Source organism: Oncorhynchus nerka, linkage group LG28 (genome assembly GCF_034236695.1).
Source record: "Oncorhynchus nerka isolate Pitt River linkage group LG28, Oner_Uvic_2.0, whole genome shotgun sequence".
Classification (NCBI taxonomy): Eukaryota; Metazoa; Chordata; class Actinopteri; order Salmoniformes; family Salmonidae; genus Oncorhynchus; species Oncorhynchus nerka.
This window is the reverse complement of record NC_088423.1, coordinates 37,717,659-37,740,957: the sequence shown is the minus strand read 5'-3', so window position 1 is coordinate 37,740,957 and position 23,299 is coordinate 37,717,659. Positions and strand designations below refer to the sequence as shown.

Below are 23,299 nucleotides of genomic sequence, written 5' to 3'. Positions count from 1 at the left end.
GTCTATTAACTCATTTACTGCATGGTGATGTCACAATGGAAGGCCAAAAACTCCACCCTGCCAAAACAGGCCGAAATATCAGCTTGTCTTTTCAAACAACTCTTACACTTTATTAAGAGTATTAGCATACTTTTCACAATTTCATCGTATTATCCTAACCTAATAGTGTGAAAATATATATAAAACACAGGTAAACCTAGTTTTGACTGTACTGGGCCTTTAACAGTTGGTCTTTCTGAACAACCCTTTACTCAGGCCTAAAAGAAAGTGGGTAGAAAGGGTGAACAAATAACTCTGCAAAATAAATAAGCATGTCTCTTTTATTACACCCCACATAAGAACCGTGTTCTCTGTGAGAGAACAACTGTGACCAAAAGAGCTTGGTCTATCACTGTCCCGCCTATGATAGACATGTTCAGACATCAGGGATTTAATGGGACTTTGTGCTTCAGAGAGAAGGATCTCAGGGGCCGCTTTCAGCTTGGGGCCAATCCGTGTTGTTTAGAGTACTTTCACCCTCCTCTCCTGCCAGCCACTTCCAACATGACTGAGATGCTCATAAATAAGTGCTGTTTGAATGCTACCCCCTCCCATCTACTGTACAGTGTACATTATTATTTGTTCTTAACTCCCATTTTTTATTCCAGTGATCAAGTGGAAATCACTCCTTTCACTCTCAATTTTGTCACTATAATCAGTTGTGACTTTGTTATTCAGTGATTAATTTGTAAACAATAAAATAAAAATGGAGTACCAGTCCGCCACGTTATGAGTTGACATGGCTAAGTGATGAAGGAAAGCTAGATGACCTTAAGACAGAAAGAGCGACATACAAGAAATGGGCTGTACATGGGAAAAGCTGGTTGCAGTAAAAAGAACAAACTGCTTTACATGGTAAAGCTCCTCCCTACATCCCTTCTGGCTAATTAGCAGACTATTCCTTGCACATTATCATGCTAAATGCTTAAAACCATCCATGGAGAATTGAGCTGTGTCATTGTCTGCCTCGAACGTGCAAGGTCCCCTAAAGTCACTCAAGTCTCCCCTCACTCACTAGCTTATCTCTGAAAAGTCACTGGGCCATCTCTAAATGTGTCACACACTCATCGTTCTGGGCTTGACTCAGAACCCGTCTCTCGATCTAAGTATGGGATTTCTTCCCACTATAGTGTATACTGAACAAAAATATAAACGCAACATGCAACAATTTCTCTTAGTTACAGTTCAATTAAGGAAATTAATTTAAATGGCTCTAATATATGGATTCCACATGACTGGGCAGGGTCGCAGCCATAGGTGGGCCTGGGAGAGAATAGGCCCACCCACTTGGGAGCCAGCCCAGCCAATCAGAATGTGTTTTTCCCCACAAAAGGGCTTTATGAGACAGAAATACTCCTCAGTTTCATCAGCTGTCTGGGTGGCTGGTCTCAGACGATCCCGCAGGTGAAGAAGCCGGATGTGGAGGTCCTTGGGCTGGCGTGTTTACACGTGGTCTGCGGTTGTGAGGCCATTTCTCAAAAACGACATTGGAGGCAGGCTTTTTATTGTCTCCACAAGGTGTACATGTGTAATGATCTTGCTGTTTAATCGGCTTGTTGATATTCCACACCTGTCAGGTAGATGGATTATCTTGGAAAAGGAGAAATGCTCACTAACAGGGATCTAAACAAATTTGTGCAAACAATTTTAGAGAAATAAGCTTTTTGTGCATATGGAAAATGTCTGGGATCTTTTATTTCAGCTTATTATGAAACATCAGACCAACACTTTACGTTTATATTTTTGTTCAGTGTAATTCCAGTTTCAAACAGCAATATTGGGATTCTGTGAAGGGTCAAGGAAGTCAGTCTACTGCAAAGTTAGTTTCTAACAGTACCCATCCAACGTGACAGTAGCCTCTGCAGAGTCCCCAACAACTGTATGTTCCGGTTTTCAGGGGAAATGGAAAGTGAGCAAGTGATGCAACTTCTCCTTTTGGACATTAACAAGGCGACACTCCCACTTACAACTCCTCGACATTTACTGGATTGATTGAACAGTGCAGAAGAGAACCTCCCACGACAGTGTTTTTTTCCTTCTAGTCAAGACTAGTATGTAGGGGATCTAGCTTCAGGCATTTATTTTATGCCTGCTACGTTAGCTTAACTAACGTGACTGTAAACAACCAAATATGATGTGGGGTAAGCAGAGCACAAAAAAGATATACACGGCGTAGGTTAACACTGCAGGGTAAAGGATCCTCTCACCACAATTGGAACAAACTTCTTTCCAGTCGCTTGCATTGTGTGTGTAGTTACGAGCCAGTGTAACTGTCAAAATGGAAGGCACTGGACTATGAATTGAGGTCATATTTGTCACATTATCAAAAGGTCCATACACATTTAGCCCAACCAGCTTTGAGTGTGAGGTCTATTGGTTTTGACAGGACAGGCAGGAGTTGCCTTGTTTCCAGGCTGTAACACATTTAGACACTACAGGGAGAACCTTTCCATCAGAATTACCCAGGGAGAAGCCATTCTAGTCAGTGTCAGCAGTAATGGAGGCAACCAGCAGTGCAAGGACAACAGGTGGAAGAAGCAGACAGGTCTATGTAGAAGCAGTTTCTTGTTTACTGCTAGCTCTGATGCAGCAGAGTTGTCTGGTTAGTAAAGCTACAGTAAGTTGTGTTTTCGCTCTGTCGACCCCATACAATGCGCAAAAGCTGAGCTAGCTCTGCTCAGGTGGTCAAAGCATACTACTCAAGTAGCACAACTGAACTGCATTGGTAAAGCACAATAAAATAAATCAACTACATTTGTTAAGTGCAGCAAAGCGCATACAGTTTCAGTGTTATTATAGAAGAATGAGACAGAGTGACATTAACATTGTCATAAAAATAATATAAGCACCCATTATAGTAGTGGCAAAGGACAACTTTGAATAAAAACTATTCTTCGTCATCTAAATAGGCAACCGCATGATTCTTAAAAATACATTGATGTTAAAAGGAAATTAAATCCTAATGACAGTTCAAAGTTGAGTGTCTAGAACCGTGCAAGCTACCGAAATGATAGTTTACATACATAACTGACAATAATAAAGGAAACACCAACATAAAGTGACTTAATAGGGCGTTGGGGCCAGAACAGCTTCAATGCACCTTGGCATAGATTCTACAAGTGTCTGGAACTTGGGAGGGATGCGACATGGATGGTGGTGAAAAATGCTGTCTCAGGCACCGCTCCAGAATTTCCCATAAGCGTTCAATTGGGATGAGGTCTGGTGACAGACAGCATTCGAATATGGTTTACATTGTTTTCATGCTCATCAAACCATTCAGTAACAACTAGTGCCCTGTGGTTGGTGGCATAGCCATAGTAGCCAAAATAATGACCTGCCAAGCATTTTTATACATGCCCATAGGCATGATGGGATGATAATAGCTTAACTCAGGTTCCCCACCTGTGTTTGGAAGCACCTGCTTTGAATATACTCAAGTGTTTCCATTACTTTGACAGTCACCACCATCGCTCTTCATTTAAGCAAATCACGACCCCAAAAATATTGAATAAAAATCTCTCGCCTGTCTCACAAAAAAAAAGAAAAGGTTTGAAGGCCGCAGAACATTTTCCTTTTGCTTTTCTTAAATTGTTTAAAAAAAAGCAAAAATAGTGCAAGAGGTAATGGTACAATTGGATGCTTAAAGTTGGTGATGCAGATGTGACGCAGCATGATCCAGGAAAAGCGGAGTGGGTCTATCCATACGGAGAGGTCGGACAAACCGGTTGGCGTTTATTCCATTATAACGTCCTCCGTCCCTAAATCAATACACATCCACTGAAGAGAGCCAGGCGCCAACGGACTATCTTTTCCATGCTAGACAGAAAAGTAAAACCCCATGAAGCTTGACATTCCCCCCAGAATAGAGATAAAACTAAGACAAACAGATATACACAGCAGAATACCCCACCTGCGCATGCCTTTTATTTTCAGGGCTGGCACTTCCTCTGTAATATAGAATAATTATCTTTGATTGGTTTGGACGCCCTCCTATCTCGGTGCGTCAGTTAATTGAGCCCCCCCCCTCATCCCCATCTACTAGGTCTGTGAACCACGGACTGAGGCGTCGCCGTCCGGACTGAGGGCAGCTGGGCGGCCCTGCAGCAACACACTGGCGGAAACTGGGGGCAACTGCCCCACCTCGCTCACAAGGTTCTCGTACTCGCTGCTACCATCATCATCATCTTCCTCCTCGTCATCATCCTCTTGCCCTGCGGCCTGTCTGTCCAGGGAGTCAGAGCTGGATCCGTCCCCGTTTCCCAGGTATGGTGTACCAGGGCTAGGAGCAGGGTTGGGGCCAGCACTGAGGCCCAGACCTAATGGGCTGGGAGAAGGGTGGCCTGGGGAGCCCACAGCCTGGGGCCGTGGGAGCAGCGCAGCACTGGTAGGGGAGGATGAGAAGGGGAGAAGTGAGTCATTCTGCAAGGATAGGAGGTCTGCGTAGGCAGGAGGGTTTGCGGAGGGACCTGGCCGCTCGGGGGTGGATGGGGTGTGGAAGGCCACTCTGGACAGGAGGGAGGTCTCCGGGGGCTCTGTGTTCTCCTCAGGAGTGAGACGTGGCTCAGGGTTCTGCGCTTCCTGGAGTCCTGAGTGACGGAGAGACAAATAGGCTAATATTAAAAAGGGGAGGGGTTCAATAAGCAACAAAAAACATTTTCTTTGCGCAATACCACATTGCAAAATACCTCACCGCATATAGTTACAGGGAGATTAGTTGATACAAGAATCATTTTTCATGAGAATGAATTTGAGTAGCCAAATTCATACCCAAATAAGTTACATACTTCTCTCTTCATTTGTGGTTTTTCGTTTCCTGAGAACAATTTGCTGTTTGAGTTTGTTCACCTCCTCCTGGACTTTCTCTTTCACACGTTCACTCTGCTCAACCTCTCCACATACAGACTGAAACAGGAAAAAAGCTAACAATTCAAGAATCATATCATCACTATTTGTCTATGTGCCTTCAGAAAGTAGTCAACCTGTTGATTTTGTTTTGTTACAGCCTGAATTCATTATGTATTAGATTTTGTGTCACTATTCTACACACAATAACCCAAAATGTGAAGGATTTATTTTTATGTTTACAAAATAATTAAAAATTAAAAGCTAAGAGAGTCAAAAAGGTATTCAAGCCTTTGTTATGGAAAGCCTTAAGTTCAGTAGTAAACATTTGCTTGACAAATCACATATCTTGCATTGACTCACTGTGTGCAATAGTGGTTTACATGATTTTTGTTATGACTACCCCATCGATGTACGCCAGACACAGAATTATGTAAGGCCCCCTCAGTCGAGTTGTGAATTTCAAGCAGATGTTCAACCATAAAGACTAGGGAGGTTTTTCAATGCCTCGCAAAAAAGGGCACCAATGGTAGGTTGGTAAAAATAAAAGCAGACACCGAATATCCCTTTGAGCATAGTCAAGTTATTTATTACACTTTGGAGGGCGTATTAATACACCCGGTCAATACAAAGATACAGGCATCCTTCCTAACTCAGTTGCTGGAGAGGAAGGAAACCGCTATGGGATTTCACTAGAAGGCCAATACACAGGAGATTGGTGGCACTGGTAATGGCTGGAGCGGAATAGGCGGAACGGTATCATGGGTTTGATGCCATTCCACTGGCTCCGTTCCGGCTATTATTATTAGCCATCCTCCCCTCAGCAGCCTCCTGTTGGCCAATAGTAATTTTAAAACAAAGAAGGAAGCCTGTACACTGTATACAGGGAATAGCAGTACTGAGTATGCTGTACAGTGTACAGCATACTCAGTACTGCTATTCCCTGTATATAGCCATGTTATTTTTACTCTAATATTGTTATTCATTGTGTACTTATTCCTTGTGTCACTATTTAAAAATATATATTGTTAAAAGGATTCGTAAGTAAGCATTTCACTGTTATTCTACACCGGTTGTTTACGAATACTGCAAAGAATGTGGCAAAGAAAATTAACCTTTTGTCCTGAATACAAAGCATGAAGTTTGGGCAAATCCAACCACACTGAGTAGCACCACTCTTCATATGTTCAAGCATGGTGGTGGCTGGCTGCATCTTGTTATGGGTACACTTGTCATCGGCAAAGACTAAGGAGATTTTTGGGGGGTGAGCAGAAACGCAATAGAGCTAAGCATAGGCAAAATTCTAGAGGAAAACCAAGTTCAGTCCACTTCCCGACACTGGAAGACAAATTCACATTTCAGCAAGACAACAACCTAAAACAAGGCCAAATATACACTGGAGTTGCTTACCGAGATGACATTGAATGTTCCTGAGTGTCCTAGTTACAATTCTGACTTAAATTGGCTTGGAAATCTATGGCAAAACTTTAAAATGGCTGTCTAGCAATGATCAACAACCATCTATTGACTCACAGGGTTGAATACTTGTCTAAATCAGGATATATTAGAGTTTTATTTTTCATACATTTGTTGACAGAGTATTTTGTGTCAAAATAATTACATTCGTTTTAAAAATCGCACTTTGTAATGCAACAAAATGTGGAAAAGTTCATGGGGAGTTGAATACTTTCTGAAGGCACTGTAGCTATGGTGTCAACCAAAGCACCACATTGCTGTTTATGCAAGTATAGTATGTGACTTGTATCAATTGAATGGTATGAATAGGAAATTTGCTGGCAGCCAACTCACTTGCACTTTATCTTGTAGTGCACCGTAGACTTGAAAAATTGTTCTGATATCCTTCATCACACCATCTTTGTCAAAAAATTCAGCCCTGCAAAACATACAACATATCCCATTTCCATCAAACAAGATTTTAAATCATTGAAAATAAACAACTTGACAGTGCCTACATGTGGGAGACACTCACCCATGCTCTTTGATGACCTTGGCGTAGTTGAGTGAGGTGTTGGGGACAGAGGAGACCTTGTATTCCTGCTGGCTGGTGTTGCCCAGGTTTGGGATGCTGAGGGTCACCCTCTGGTTGTACCTGCTGGGTAGAACCAGAGAGTTGGTCTGATGATGCACTACAGGCAGCCTTGCCCAAAATACCTTTAAACCCATTGATGGCTGGGGCCCTGTAACTTGTATGTAGGGCAGCAACAGCTTTGATTGATGCCCAGATCCAATGGATCTAGTTGAGAGTTCAGAAGACGTAATAATTTGCTAATGTCCAATTTTACCCACACAATCCCGCCAGGCCTCCACCAACCCACTCTGAGCCCTCGAGCCAGACAGAGTAGCATTTAAATCCCGAGCTTGATTCCAACACACAAGCCTTGAATCCCTACAGACCGACCTCCAGCTGTGCTGTCCATCTGACCATAGATATAGAATTGCTAGACCTGACATAGTTCATTAATCTATGTATGATGCATCTGAACAGTCATTCTATAAAGGAAAGCAGTCATGTGAACGTTAAGACATTCTGACTCTTAAGATGTCCGATACTGTTGGACATTTAAACTCTGATTTAATATAAATATAAGTTTTCTTCCCAGGGACAACAGACAAATCTGGTTTAATGGCATGCTGTACATTGTGCCTGACAAATAAATAAAGGAATAAAATAAATTATGCCTATGCACCTGAGGAGCCTCCACAACTAGCAACCATTTTGTCTCAAAGTAGAGGCCACTACTGTTCGCTGCCTCTGTGGTATCTGTGCCACTGGGTATTTATGCTTTTATCCAACTCACATACACTGACCTGCAAGCACAGTGTGAGCAACAGCCTGTGAATAATCACAGAGGATGGTGGTTCAACAGCTAACTTAATGTACAGTTTGAATGTGTGGATTATAAAGGGCTTCATTGCCAAAATCCCTAAGAATCCCTTTAAAAAAGGTGTGAATTGTTCAGCATCGCCAACATATGCACCAGCCTGTTTGTGCATGCTGTTTGGTACTGTGTGCGTATGGCTATGTGTAGGTAGTCCTACCTGCGGTTGGGTCTGAACAGCACATACTCCAGGGCGTGTGTGGAGTTGTTGGCTGTGGAGATGAAGCTAAAGAGGAGGAAGACTAGGTCAGGCACTCCTAGCAGCTGGGTCAGCTGCTTATGGATGATCTGTTCCCTGAACGACATCTGCTGCTGAGTGTTCCTCCTGAACCTGTACCAGCCGATGACATTCTACGCGTGCGCAGGGGGAGAGGGGGTCGGGAGGTCAAGTACAAGAGGGTAATTTAAAAGATGCGCAGCCAGTGTTTTTTAGCTAGATACTACTGGCAAATAATACCACTAAATGTTCATACAAATAGACCTACAATACAATAAATACTCACTTTCCGTCTGTCTTTAAGAATTCTGTTAAGACTCTCTTCATTGACTTGTCCAGCATAATCATAAAAGCTGGTGGGGGAAAGATACAGACAAAAAGTCAATTTCCTCCAGTAGCTCTGCATTTGTTACTCAAAACTCATGGTGGGGTGGGGCCACCTACTGTTCACTGACAATTACATCCCTCATTTGTTGAATGAAAGTACTGTGCGGCATTTAACCTAGAATGTGCATGATGAAGACAAAGCTTAATCTCTGATTGGATAAATAATAATTGATCAAATGTATCACTAGTCTAATTATATTCAAGCCCATAACTTGCACATAAACCAAGCAGTCATTTGGAAAAAACATTTTACTTTTTGTTATGTCACAAAATGTCATTAAGGACAACAAATTCCATCTAATTTTAAATAATATAATATCTTACCTAAATAGCTGTGCACAAGGCTCATGATTGTGGACTTCTGTTAAAAAAAAAAAAAGAACACAGCAAATGTATGTTATTAAACTCCATCGTCTAGTTAGTCTAGTGTCATCCTGTGTAGCTCAGTTGGTAGCTCAGTTCGACTCCCAAAGGGGTCCAGTATGAATATGTATGGACTCAAGAATGTAAGTCGTTCTGGATAAGAGTGTCTGCTAAATGACTAAAATGTAACAAAAAAATAATATAATAATAACCTTACCACTATAAATGTTGAGATGACTACAAATTGTAAGATTTTAGACAGCCTACAGTAATATTGCATACAAAATACATTACTAGCTACATAACATATTGAACAGCTGCGGTAAAGGTCTTCCACTATAAACAGAAAAAAAACTAAAGACACTCCCTTTGATTTGAAACCTGCCAGTCCAGTTTGACAGAATTCCACAGTAGCATGGAGCATATAACCCACCAAGACAAGCCTGGGAACAAATAGGTTGGTTTCCTTGAGTTAGCTACCCCAAGGCCTTACCTACTACTTGGAGTAGTTCAGAACTGCTGATCTGTGTATCACTGATGCTGACAGTTTCTTCATGCCTAACTTCTCCTAAAAGGAATCCCTCCTGTAGGATCAAAAAGTTGATTATAAAAATAGGCCTAGAATATATTGGGCAGAAGACAATTACTAATAATAAACACTCAAGCAGCACTATGAGGCCTGACACTTTTCAAGCTCTCACTACACAGTTAACACAGATTTTTATTTTACTAGGCAAGTCAGTTAAGAACAAATTCTTATTTTCAATGACCCCTAGTGGGTTAACTGCCTGTTCAGGGGCAGAACGACAGATTTGTACCTTGTCAGCTCGGGGGTACTAGTCCAACGCTCTAACCCCTAGACTAATCACGTGTCAAATGTCAGGTGAAACATTAGGCAGCATCGACACACAACTGTTTACTGACAGGTGTCACGCCAGTCTTCTAATGATAAACAAAAACGTGTGGCTTGAATGCATGCTTATTTATTTGATCAATTCACTTCCTAGTTGTCCAACTAGCTAGCTTGCTAACTATGTGGTAACAGTGCTAGAATAAATTACTTTACAAAAACAATACAACAAACAATTACATAGCAATAAATATGGAGCTACATTTTTGGCCAGTTAGCTAACTAATGTTAAGTCAGATCATTTAACATGACAGGCTAACTGGCTAGCATAACCGGCTAACTGGCTACAGTAGATAACGCGGAAACAATCTAGACAGCTAGCTTGTTCTACCTGTCTGATGATGACATGCCCAGAATCTAACTAGTTAATTTTTAGTGCTTGATTTGCAGAAGGTGATGCAATTGACATTTTTCAAATATAGTTAAATCAACCAACTAATTATAGCAACATCAATGTTGCATTGTCAAACATATACATATATTATATATACAGTCGACACCACGGAAGTCAGTTGGGTTGACATAGATAGCATAGCAGGCTAGCCAAATAACGTTAGCTAGCAAATGTCTCCCTATGTAAGTGATTGCGCTTAGTTTGCAGCTAGCGAGCAACAGGAAGATGACACTGGGAAATCCACTGACTTAATTTCAGACAATAACATCCAAATATATACCCAAGTTGTAACTAAACAAATGTATGCACTCTCTCCCAATTCATAAACATGTTTCCTGTACTTACATGATCAGAGTTGCTGTTAGCGCTGTGATAACACACAGAACTAAAAGTATATCCCGAAATGGATGCCGCCATGATGGAAACATCCCATCTATAACTCAATGATAGCACCCCTCCTAGATGTTTCACCGGATGTATAAATATGAAGCATCCAGTTGGCGTTCCCACTCACCACCAAATATGGTGAGGAGAGGAAGGCCAGTGGCTAGTAGTAGGAGAAAATGGAGCGAGATGGATTTTGGCCGATATTCTGCTAATTTTCTCATCGATTAAACATTCGATCTCCATACAGTTTGTTTAAAAAAACTAAAATGTGTTACGAATAGTGGACTAAGTTTTGTAGACTTTACCCTTTAAATGTCATGGTTGAGAAGGAGTGCAAGGGCGAATTGAGTCAGTGCACACGCGCACTTCACAGAGTAGGCGTTCCCTAACGGAAACATCTAAATACATGCTTAGAACGCGTCAATAGGATCTCGCTAGCTCGTACTTGGCTCTGCCCACATCCTTGCTTGTTCTGCCTACTATGGTCTATCTTGAGTTACTTATACAACTCTTTGGTTGCACGCTCGTTCCTCTGGGCGTCACAAACACAATGGGAAACGTATATGTCTGTGCATTATTATAAACGATAACGCATATCGCTTAATTTAGGTTGCCTAACTAGCTACAGTAGTCATCTTCTTTAAAACATACAGAATATGTGCACATGAAAGTAGAGGAACACGTTTTGATGCTTGCTTCCTGCCCGCGTTTGCTACTTGGCTAGCTAACGTTAGCTACTTTGGTTTATACAGCAAGAAGCTAGCTATCTATCTGGTATGGAATCCATTGAATGCACGCGTGGCTGTCCAAATACCTCTAAAATCAATGATGACTTGGTCAAAGATGATTTTACACCCTCGAAGCTCGGAACGAAAGAATAGTGAGTGTTCCAAATGACACCACTGTTCTCCTTGCCCAGCATACATTTGTATTTATTTGCGATTCCCATACAGTCCAAAAATCATTAAGGCACTACGCCACACGAGCTGGTTTACGCCAGTATTTATAGAACATTTGTATATTTCTGTTCCTTGCGAGGTTACATTATTTTCATTTGTTTTTTGTTAGCTGGGATGATGCGTACCAGAGGGAATTGCAGACGTTTAAAGACATTGGGGACGTCGGTGAGATATGGTAAATATAATTCTGGTTGTAGTGTACATGGATCTGCAGCCCTATATCAACTTTCAATTGCAATGGATTGGGGAGGTGGAATTAATGTCTATGGGTGGAATGTTAATTTGCCTGTAACACTTTGCCCCAGTGAACTACCTAGTACAATATACAGCAACCAAGGACACATTGTGCTGCACTGTGCCCCATATCTATTTCCCAAGGTTTGGAGAAGAGAGTATGGACCGTGTGCTGCGGTGGATGGAAAAAGAGGAAATCCCAGAAGACGCTGCTATACTTGATATTGGCACAGGGAATGGTGTCCTCTTAGTAGAACTGGTAGGCTTGTAAAAAATTGAAAGGTGTGGAATTACTATGCTTTACAAATGGCTATTAGGCCTTCACCTGTAGCATATACTGAATGTACAAAACATTAAGAGCACCTGCTCTTTCCATGACAGACTGACCAGTTGAAACCAGGTGACATCTATGATCCCTTATTGATGTCACTGGTTAAATTCACTTCAATCAGGGTAGATGAAGGGGAGGAGACGGGTTAAATAAAAACTTTTAAGCCTTGAGACATGGATTGTGTATGTATGCCATACAGAGGGTGAGTGTGTCAAGAACTGCAACTCTGCTGGGTTTTTCGCTCAACAGTTGCCCCGTGTATCAAGAATGGTCCACCACCCAAAGGACCTGCAGCCAACTTGACACAACTGGGAAGCATTAGAGACAACATGGGCCAGCATCCCTGTGGAATGCGTTCGACACCTTGTAGAGTCCATGCCCTGACGAATTGAGGCTGTTCTGAGGTTAAAAGGGGGTGCAACTCAATATTAGGAATGTTTTGTACACTCGGTGTAGGACAACATTTGATTAAATACTCTCTTCACCTATGTCAATAATTTTTGCCTTTGCATGACTATTCATGTTCTTTATGCATTTTGATTTTTTTTTCTTCTCTAGGCCAAAAGTGGATACACAAATCTCACAGGAATAGATTATTCTGCTGCCTCTGTTAAACTTGCAAGAAGTGTACTGCAGACAGAAGACTTTTCTAATGTGGAGGTCAAGGTAAGCCCTAACTGCTGTGTGTGTGTGTAGAAATTATAATCGCTACAGTAACAGCATAGTATCTATCTGCTGTTGCACAGTACATTAGCAGGCTTAATAGCTTTGTAATTGCAGTGCATAGTAAGGGAGTTGAGTGTTTTTTGTTAATACACAAATGATAAGGGAGAGTACCTATCTCTCTTTTGCAATAACAACAAATAGCCAGTGTTTTGGTCATGTGTATACCAGCAATTGTTATGTGCATGGGACACATGATTACAGCAGATGGTATACTGTTGGTGGCACTATTTGATTGTATTGTGAGATCTATGCACAGACACCAACACACACCTCCATACAGTATGTATGTCTATACCTCATACCTATTCATTATACAGTCATATTTTAATAAATGAATAACATTATATTGGTCGCTAATGCTTTGGAAGAAAAATAGGTGTGGTGCACTGCATACAGCTGAAGTCAGAAGTTTACAAACAGTTAGGTTGGTGTCTTTAAAACGTGTATATTTTTGGCATGTCATTTAGGACATCTACTTTGAATGACACAAGTAATTTTTCCAACAGTTGTTGACAGACAGATTATTTCACTTATCATTCACTGTATCACAATTCCAGTGGGTCAGAAGTTTACATAATTTACTAAGTTCACTGTGCCTTTAAACAGCTTGGAAAATTCCAGAAAATGATGTCATGGCTTTAGAAGCTTCTGATAGGCTAATTGACATCATATGAGTCAATTGGAGGTGTACCTGTGGATATATTTCAAGGCCTACCTTCAAACTCAGTGCCTCTTTGCTTGACATCATGGGAAAATCAAAATAAATCAGCAAAGACCACAGAAAAAAAATTGTAGACCTCCACAAGTCTGGTTCATCCTTGGGAGCAATTTCCAAATGCCTGAAGGTATGACGTTCATCTGTACAAACAATAGTACACAAGTATAAACACCATGGGACCACACAGTCGTCATACCGCTCAGGAAAGAGACGCATTCTGTCTCTTCGAGATGAACGTACTTTGGTGTGAAAAGTGCAAATCAATCCCAGAACCACAGCAAAGGACCATGTGAAGATGCTGGAGGAAACCGATACAAAATGATCTATATCCACAGTAAAACAAGTCCTATATCAACATAACATGAAAGGCTGCTCAGCAAGGTAGAAGCCACTGCTCCAAAACTGCCATTTAAAAAAAACTAACTACGTTTTGCAACTGCATTTGGGGATAAATATCGTACTTTTTGGAGAAATGTCCTCTGGTTTGATGAAACAAAAATAGAACTGTTTGGTCATAATGACCATCGTTATGTTTGGAGGAAAAAGGGGGATGCTTGCAAGCCGAAGAACACCATCCCAACTGTGAAGCACAGGGGTGGCAGCATCATGTTGTGGGAGTGCTTTGCTGCAGGAGGGACTGGTGCACTTCACAAAATAGATGGCATCATTAGGGAGGAGAATTATGTGGATATATTGAAACTACATCTCAAGACATCAGTCAGGTAGTTATAGCTTGGTCGCAAATGGGTCTTCCAAACGGACAATGACCCCAAGTCTACTTCCAAAGTTGTGTCAAAATGGCTTAAGGACAACAAAGTCAAGGTATTGGAGTGGCCATTACAAAGCCCTGATCTCAACCCTATAGAACATTTGTGGGCAGAACTGAAAAAGTGTGTGCGAGCAAGGGTCCTACAAACCTGACTCAGTTACACCAGCTCTGTCAGGAGGAATGGGCCAAAATTCACCAAACTTATTGTGGGAAGCTTGTGGAAGAATATCTGAAATGTTTGACCCAAGTTAAACAATTTCAAAGGCAATGCTTCCAAATACTGAGTGTATGTGAACTTCTGACCCACTGGGAATGTGATGAAATAAATAAAAAAGCTGAAATAAATAATTCTCTACTATTATTCTGACACTTCACATTCTTAAAATAATGTGGTGATCCTAACTGACCTAAGACAGGGAATTTTTACTAGGATTAAATGTCAGCAATTGTGAAACTGAGTTTAAATGTTTTTGGCTAAGGTGTATGTAAACTTCAACTGTATATGTGACATATCTGTCAGAATGACCATTTCATGAATAAAAAACCTTATTGTTAATTTTGTTTATGATTTAAGCATACTGTAATGGTATAATGCCACGTGCAGGTCTGGAATATAAAAATGTCAATTTCCAACATTTATCAACATTCCCTTACTCCATCCCAGTAATATTATGTTTAGGACTGAGGGTCTCTTGGATGGACCCCAGACCACAGACAAACCCAGCCATTGATGCTTAGCTCTGCATGAAATCTTCAACTGCCAGTGACACAAACTAGCTTTCAGCGCACCGTATCCCCTGCTGCCATAAGGGGAAACTCTCCTGTGTTTACCTTTCAGGGGGTGTTAAAAGTAATGGGACTCCGCCCGGCTTTGGATTCAGCCACCTTGTGCCTGGGAGAACTGATGGGATTTAACACATCTGCAGGAACACATGTGCAAGAAAAAACGATTTTAAATGCCGCTCAGCCATACGATACCGTACCTAGGGATGAGTGAGGTTTCCTCCCCCATACACACACATGCATAGTAGAATATCTTACTGTACACCTTCCTGTGGAGCAATGTTCCCTTTTTTTTTAAATGCAGCTGAGCTAATTTCAGGTCTGCTGAGAGCAAACTTGAACTTTGTGAAAATTCTGTGTGACTTCCAGCGCTTGTTTACTGTGAACACTGAGGTTGTACCCGCTTTAAATTAGTTTTAAGTGGCCAAGTAGGCTACTGTGGCTATTTGATCATAATGTAGTCCTACCAGAGTGGCCTAACATCAAAAACAATGGAGAAAATACATCCCATAACATTTTAACATGGAAATAGCTGGTTTATCATTTTTTTAAATTTCACCTTTTATTTAGCTAGGCATGTCAGTTAAGAATTGTATTTTATTTTCAATGACGGCCCCATTCAGCCTACAGTAACAGCCAATGTGTGGTGTTCAATGTCGGCCTATGTTCCATGAGACTTAAAAAATACATGCAGGGCAAGGAGGTGATTGAAAATGTTGTTTGATGCAAGAAACCACTTTACAAAATATAATGCATTATTATTCCCATATCATTATTACGGACAAACAACAAATTATGCTACCATCTGGCTGTTGACTACTTAGTGTATTGCTGAAAACAGTCCAGTTCAAAGTAAATGGCACAGATCCATATATGGTCATGGCTTATTTGCATATAAGCCTACTGCAGCTCTGATTGGTTATGCCCCACGGGTCTGTGTAGAGCGTGTCAATGCAATTGAATCCTACTCCGATGCGTTCTGCCTACAACAAAATCTATTGCATAGTTAGTTTTGTTTTGGGGTGTTTGTATTGAAAGTGGCTGACATTGCATTGGGTCAATCACAATTGCCACAATAAAGGGATTGAACTTCACTCAACTTTCTATCATGCTTCTCTCTGTGGGCTAGAGGGAGCATTGCTCTGGAGCTGTGTACTGTATACTGTACTTGGTCAGGGTGCTTGCTGTTGAAGTCAATATTGACCCGAGCCTGGCAACATTCCTGTTTGGGTAGCAGTGGGTGTGTATGTCAGATGGTATGTTAGCATCATGATCCATACCCCCAGAGCAGCTTAAGACAAAGTGTGTGAGTGAATGACTAGCCTGGAGTGTACCATGTAGTTCCAATTTTTTAAAGACTTGCCCTCCCATCCGTCCAAAACGAAAGCAGCCATTCCAATGGACATACAGATTTCTCTCAACACTGAATCACTGCTAACCCCCTCATACAATGCCAATGATGTGACCCTTAGGTGGTGGTGAGTGTGTGGTTGATTGGCTCACCCCAGAGGTCTAGTGTTCCATGGCCTATAAGGATAAGAGGTCTTTCAATGGTGGTAGGTCCTCAGCAGTGGTCAGTTTTGACGACAGGGGTAAAAGTGCTCTACTTTTTCACAGATATTAGCCTCTGTCACGTGGTTACTCAAGTTCAACAGATATTGAAGCCAAAGATTGATGCTGGAAGTCCCTTATATGCAGTGCCTTCAGAGAGTATTCATACCCCTGGACTTTTTCCACATTTTGTTGTGTTACAGCCTGAATTTAAAATGGATTAAATTGAGATTTAGTGTCACTGGCCTACACACAATACCCTATAATATGAAAGTGGAATGATGTTTTTAGACATTTTTACAAATTAATTAAAAAAGAAATGCTGAGATGTCTTGTCAATAAGTATTCAACCGCTTTGTTATGGCAAGCTTAAATAAGTTCAGGAGTAAAATTTGCTTAACAAGTGAAATAATAAGTTACATGGACTCACTCTGTGTGCAATAATAGTTTTAACATGATTTTTGAATGACTACCTCATCTCTGTACCCCACACATACAATTATCTGTAAGGTCCCTCAGTCGAGCAGTGGATTTCAAACACAGATTCAACCTTAAAGACCAGGGAGGTTTTCCAATGACTCACAAAGAAGGGCACCTATTGGTAGATAAGAAAGCAGACATTGAATATCCCTTTGAGCATGGTTAAGTTATTAATTACACTTTGGATGGTGTTTCAATACACCCAGTCACTACAAAGATACAGGGGTCCTTCATAACTGTTGCCAAAGAGGAAGGAAACCTCCAATGGTGACTTTAAAAGATTTTAAAAGACTAATGGTTGTGATAGGAGAACTGAGGACGGATAAACAACATAGTAGTTACTCCACAATACTAACCTAAATGACTGAGCAAAAAGAAGGAAGCCTGTACAGAATAAGGCACTAAAGTAAAACTGCAAAAAATGTGGCAAAGAAATGAACCTTATGTCCTGGAAGCAGACCCTTATGTTTGGGGCAAATCCAACGCATCACTGAGTTCCACTCTTCATATTTTCAAAAATTATGGGGGCTACATCATATTATGTGTATGTTTGTCATCGGTAAGAACTATGGAATAGAGCACAGGCAAAATCCTAGAGGAAAACCTGGTTTAGTCTCCTTTCCAACAGACACTGGGAGACAAATTCACCATACTGCAGGACAATAACTTAAAACAAGGCCAAATATACACTGGAGTGGCTTACCAAGAGGACATTGAATGTTCCTGAGTAGCCTAGTTACAGTTTTGCCTTAAATTGGCTTGAAAGTCTATGGCAAGACTTGAAAATGTCTGTCTAGTAGTGATCAACAGCCAACTTGACAGAGATTGAATTTTTAAAAGAATAATGTGCAAATATGGAACAATCCATATGTGTGTTCCGGAGTTCCAAATTGAGCAGCTGCTGAAAAATGAGCTCCTGTATATATTGAGATTTAAATGTTTTTTTTAGAGTGAAGTACATCGAAAAAATCAAGAGAAAACTGCAAGACTCAATAGAAGACAAAACAAGGAACAAACCAAAAAGACAGGCTTTTAAAGAAGTAACTATTTTTCATAAAATTGTACAGTTATCTTAGCTAGCTGAATTGCTAGCTGAATTGTTTACTTGTTGCTAAGCAGTTGCTAGGGACTCTCCTGGAAGAAGCTAGCTAGCTTACAAATAATAACAACAAAAAATATCTAGTTAACAGAAGAAAGGAAGACAAAATAAGGACAGAAGAAAAAGGAAAAGAAAAAGGACAACAAAGTGAAACCTCTAAAGAAACAAGAGACCATAATACAAGAAACAGCACTATAGAGAGAGAGAACAACAACAACGCAGCCACTGCCAGCTAGCCTACTTCAGCAGTACTGTATCATTTGAATTATTTTAGTCAATAAGATTCCTGCTACGTAAGCTTAACTTTCTGAACATTCGAGACGTGTAGTCCACTTGTCATTCCAATCTCCTTTGCATTAGCGTAGCCTCTTCTGTAGCCTGTCAACTATGTGTCTGTCTATCCCTGTTCTCTCCTCTCTGCACAGACCATACAAACGCTCCACACCGCGTGGCCGCGGCCACTCTAATCTGGTGGTCCCAGCGCACGACCCACGTGGAGTTCCAGGTCTCCGGTAGCCTCTGGAACTGCCGATCTGCGGCCAACAAGGCAGAGTTCATCTCAGCCTATGCCTCCCTCCAGTCCCTCGACTTCTTGGCACTGACGGAAACATGGATCACCACAGATAACACGGCTACTCCTACTGCTCTCTCTTCGTCCGCCCACGTGTTCTCGCACACCCCGAGAGCTTCTGGTCAGCGGGGTGGTGGCACCGGGATCCTCATCTCTCCCAAGTGGTCATTCTCTTTCTCCCCTTACCCATCTGTCTATCGCCTCCTTTGAATTCCATGCTGTCACAGTTACCAGCCCTTTCAAGCTTAACATCCTTATCATTTATCGCCCTCCAGGTTCCCTCGGAGAGTTCATCAATGAGCTTGATGCCTTGATAAGCTCCTTTCCTGAGGACGGCTCACCTCTCACAGTTCTGGGCGACTTTAACCTCCCCACGTCTACCTTTGACTCATTCCTCTCTGCCTCCTTCTTTCCACTCCTCTCCTCTTTTGACCTCACCCTCTCACCTTCCCCTCTACTCACAAGGCAGGCAATACGCTCGACCTCATCTTTACTAGATGCTGTTCTTCCACTAACCTCACTGCAACTCCCCTCCAAGTCTCCGACCACTACCTTGTATCCTTTTCCCTCTTGCTCTCATCCAACACTTCCCACACTGCCCCTACTCGGATGGTATCGCGCCGTCCGAATCTTCGCTCTCTCCCCCGCTACTCTCTCCTCTTCCATCCTATCATCTCTTCCCTCTGCTCAAACCTTCTCCAACCTATCTCCTGATTCTGCCTCCTCAACCCTCCTCTCCTCCCTTTCTGCATCCCTTGATTCTCTATGTCCCCTATCCTCCAGGCCGGCTCGGTCCTCCCCTCCTGCTCCGTGGCTCGACGACTCATTGCAAGCTCACAGAACAGGGCTCCGGGCAGCCGAGCGGAAATGGAGGAAAACTCGCCTCCCTGCGGACCTGGCATCCTTTCACTCCCTCCTCTCTACATTTTCCTCTTCTGTCTCTGCTGCTAAAGCCACTTTCTACCACTCTAAATTCCAAGCATCTGCCTCTAACCCTAGGAAGCTCTTTGCCACCTTCTCCTCCCTCCTGAATCCTCCTCCCCCCTCCTCCTCTCTGCAGATGACTTCGTCAACCAGTTTGAAAAGAAGGTCGACGACATCCGATCCTCGTTTGCTAAGTCAAACGACACCGCTGGTTCTGCTCACACTGCCCTACCCTGTGCTCTGACCTCTTTCTCCCTCTCTCTCCAGATGAAATCTCGTCTTGTGACGGCCGGCCGCCCAACAACCTGCCCGCTTGACCCTATTCCCTCCTCTCTTCTCCAGACCATTTCCGGAGACCTTCTCCCTTACCTCACCTCGCTCATCAACTCATCCCTGACCGCTGGCTACGTCCCTTCTGTCTTCAAGAGAGCGAGAGTTGCACCCCTTCTGAAAAAACCTACACTCGATCCCTCCGATGTCAACAACTACAGACCAGTATCCCTTCTTTCTTTTCTCTCCAAAACTCTTGAACGTGCCGTCCTTGGCCAGCTCTCCCGCTATCTCTCTCAGAATGACCTTCTTGATCCAAATCAGTCAGGTTTCAAGACTAGTCATTCAACTGAGACTGCTCTTCTCTGTATCACGGAGGCCCTCCGCACTGCTAAAGCTAACTCTCTCTCCTCTGCTCTCATCCTTCTAGACCTATCGGCTGCCTTCGATACTGTGAACCATCAGATCCTCCTCTCCACCCTCTCCGAGTTGGGCATCTCCGGCGCGGCCCACGCTTGGATTGCGTCCTACCTGACAGGTCGCTCCTACCAGGTGGCGTGGCGAGAATCTGTCTCCTCACCACGCGCTCTCACCACTGGCGTCCCCCAGGGCTCTGTTCTAGGCCCTCTCCTATTCTCGCTATACACCAAGTCACTTGGCTCTGTCATAACCTCACATGGTCTCTCCTATCATTGCTATGCAGACGACACACAATTAATCTTCCTTTCCCCTTCTGATGACCAGGTGGCGAAACGCATCTCTGCATGTCTGGCAGACATATCAGTGTGGATGACGGATCACCACCTCAAGCTGAACCTCGGCAAGACGGAGCTGCTCTTCCTCCCGGGAAGGACTGCCCATTCCATGATCTCGCCATCACGGTTGACAACTCCATTGTGTCCTCCTCCCAGAGCGCTAAGAACCTTGGCGTGATCCTGGACAACACCCTGTCGTTCTCAACTAACATCAAGGCGGTGGCCCGTTCTTGTAGGTTCATGCTCTACAACATCCGCAGAGTACGACCCTGCCTCACACAGGAAGCGGCGCAGGTCCTAATCCAGGCACTTGTCATCTCCCGTCTGGATTACTGCAACTCGCTGTTGGCTGGGCTCCCTGCCTGTGCCATTAAACCCCTACAACTCATCCAGAACGCCGCAGCCAGTCTGGTGTTCAACCTTCCCAAGTTCTCTCACGTCACCCCGCTCCTCCGCTCTCTCCACTGGCTTCCAGTTGAAGCTCGCATCCGCTACAAGACCATGGTGCTTGCCTACGGAGCTGTGAGGGGAACGGCACCTCAGTACCTCCAGGCTCTGATCAGGCCCTACACCCAAACAAGGGCACTGCGTTCATCCACCTCTGGCCTGCTCGCCTCCCTACCACTGAGGAAGTACAGTTCCCGTGCAGCCCAGTCAAAACTGTTCGCTGCTCTGGCCCCCCAATGGTGGAACAAACTCCCTCACGATGCCAGGACAGCGGAGTCAATCACCACCTTCCGGAGACACCTGAAACCCCACCTCTTTCAGGAATACCTAGGACAGGATAAAGTAATCCTTCTCACCCCCCCCCCCCCTTAAAAGATTTAGATGCACTATTGTAAAGTGGCTGTTCCACTGGATGTCTTAAGGTGAACGCACCAATTTGTAAGTCGCTCTGGATAAGAGCGTCTGCTAAATGACTTAAATGTAATGTAAATGTAATCCAGGTGTGCAAAGACTCCACTATAATGGCTGCCAAATGTGAGAGATTTCTGTATTAAATTTGATATAAATTGGCAAAAATGTATGAAATATGTTTTCACTTTGTCATTATGGGGTATTTGTGTGTGTGTGTGAAAATAATCTATTTAATCCATTTTGAATTCAGGCTGTAACACAAAATGTTGAAGAAGTCACGGGGTATGAATACTTTCTGAAGGCACTATCAGTTGTTTAATGCCAAAGAGTTTGAGAAATGATAGACTTGGTGTACAGGCTTTCTCATACAGCCATAATGTTGCTCAACACATCTGGAGTACCAGGCTATTGTATATAAATGTAAATATGATTCAAGCATATACTGATATCAACTCACTCACTGTGCCTTTTGCATCATACTAGGAGGTGGACTTCTTGAGCTGCTCTGGAGAGTTGAGCGACTTTGACGTATGCATCGACAAGGGCACATTTGACGCCATAAGCCTGAACCCAGAGAACACTGAGGAGGGCAAAGCATGTTACATCCAATCCCTGAGAGGGGCACTGAAGGAGGAGGGGCTGTTCGTCATCACTTCCTGCAACTGGACTAAGGAACAGCTACTACAGATGTTCAGCCAAGGTGAGTGAACCATCCGAGACACTGGAATGTTATGAGTGTACAGCCTGAATTATTACACTTTTCAGGACACCTCCATCCCACAGTCAACATAATGATAACCTAAATATCTGTTTGTTTCGTGAATGCAAAGTCAGTTCTCATCAGGAACCTTGATTGTTTATGGCATCTTTTATGCCATTATGATGATCATTTTGAATGCTCAATAGCAAGTTAAGTATTATCAGCAGGGAGTAGGGCAGTCTGTTGGGCTTGTAAAATCTTTGTTTGGGTGGTTTATTTCAGTGTCTGGCCTATTATTAAAATGTTGCTATAATGCCACAACCAAGAAAGCTCTCTGGTCAAACGTCAGGTTATAACAAAAGCAGCCTTGTTTAGCCAGTATTTAGGCAAGCTCCCATTTGCTGTCACACTTCAGCATGAGTAAGAGCTGGGGAGATGCTTTTGGGACCGAGGCCATGTGAACATCATTTGTCAAAATGACAGCTTCTCTCTACTGGCTTTGAAGATGCACCACAGATGGTGAATGATAGTTGTTTAAAAACCCACACAAAACCATAGTCTAGTGCAAGGGTTTTGAGGGAGTTTCACAGCTTGAAAAGCAATGCTAGCACAGCAAGGTATTAACTCTATGCTTGCTGCTCATAAACTTATTGTCTTTGACTTGCAGGGTTTGATTTTGTGAAAGAGCTACCAACACCCCGCTTCCAGTTTGGTGGCAAGACTGGCAACAGTGTGACCGCAATAATCTTCAAACGACTACACTGACTTTTGCCCTCAAGCAAAACAGCATTCTGAAATGTTGTTTTTATGGACTTATTCCTCAATTTAAAAGTTTGTGAAATGTTTTTGAGAAAGGACAACACCAACAATCAGTATTCCCCCAAATAAATAAATGTTATTTTTCTTGCACATTGAAATTTTTCCACTTTCCTTCCCTTTTCTCCACATTGTATCAGATCCCAGACATCTGACATCTAAATTCTGCAATGAGAATCCAACCTGCAATGTAAAATCCTTCACCTTCTATTATGTAACCGTCTTTCTGGCATTACCATATCACTACCATATCACTGTACCCTGATGTTCTTTCACAAGGCTTAGGAGGTAAACTCAGCAAAAAAATAAAATGTCC

General features: G+C 42.6%; 2 protein-coding genes across 3 annotated transcripts; one reads left to right on the top strand and one right to left on the bottom strand.

Annotated features, from left to right (window-relative positions):
• Positions 1–302: 302 nt before the first annotated feature.
• LOC115113203 (BRISC complex subunit abraxas 2) lies at positions 303–10,701 on the bottom strand. Of its 2 annotated transcripts, none has more exons than XM_029640578.2 (9): positions 10,398–10,701; positions 9,242–9,332; positions 8,710–8,746; positions 8,285–8,351; positions 7,942–8,132; positions 6,872–6,991; positions 6,691–6,775; positions 4,824–4,941; positions 303–4,625 (listed from the first exon to the last, which is right to left on the bottom strand). In XM_029640578.2, the coding sequence occupies exons 1-9, from the start codon at positions 10,467–10,469 to the stop codon at positions 4,078–4,080; spliced, it is 1,329 nt and encodes a 442-aa protein (XP_029496438.1). In that variant the 5' UTR covers positions 10,470–10,701; the 3' UTR covers positions 303–4,077. The 2 variants fall into 2 exon arrangements, with proteins under 2 accessions (XP_029496438.1, XP_029496437.1); XM_029640577.2 differs by having other exon boundaries at positions 6,872–6,994; positions 10,398–10,698.
• Positions 10,702–10,924: 223 nt separating this feature from the next.
• Positions 10,925–23,076, top strand: eef1akmt2 (EEF1A lysine methyltransferase 2). The gene is made up of 6 exons (XM_029640576.2): positions 10,925–11,319; positions 11,508–11,573; positions 11,777–11,891; positions 12,522–12,629; positions 21,951–22,167; positions 22,835–23,076. The coding sequence occupies exons 1-6, from the start codon at positions 11,216–11,218 to the stop codon at positions 22,930–22,932; spliced, it is 708 nt and encodes a 235-aa protein (XP_029496436.1). The 5' UTR covers positions 10,925–11,215; the 3' UTR covers positions 22,933–23,076.
• Positions 23,077–23,299: the final 223 nt, after the last annotated feature.

Excerpts from the sequence above, each read along its gene's own strand:
- LOC115113203 (XM_029640577.2), bottom strand. The coding sequence starts at position 10,469 with ATGGCGGCATCCATTTCGGGATATACTTTTAGTTCTGTGTGTTATCAC. Across the intron at positions 8,352-8,709 it reads CCTTGTGCACAGCTATTTAG|CTTTTATGATTATGCTGGAC; the intron begins GTAAGATATTAT and ends TTCCCCCACCAG. Across the intron at positions 6,776-6,871 it reads AAGGTCATCAAAGAGCATGG|GGCTGAATTTTTTGACAAAG; the intron begins GTGAGTGTCTCC and ends TATGTTTTGCAG.
- eef1akmt2 (XM_029640576.2), top strand. The coding sequence starts at position 11,216 with ATGGAATCCATTGAATGCACGCGTGGCTGTCCAAATACCTCTAAAATC. Across the intron at positions 11,574-11,776 it reads GGGGACGTCGGTGAGATATG|GTTTGGAGAAGAGAGTATGG; the intron begins GTAAATATAATT and ends CTATTTCCCAAG. Across the intron at positions 12,630-21,950 it reads TTTCTAATGTGGAGGTCAAG|GAGGTGGACTTCTTGAGCTG; the intron begins GTAAGCCCTAAC and ends GCATCATACTAG.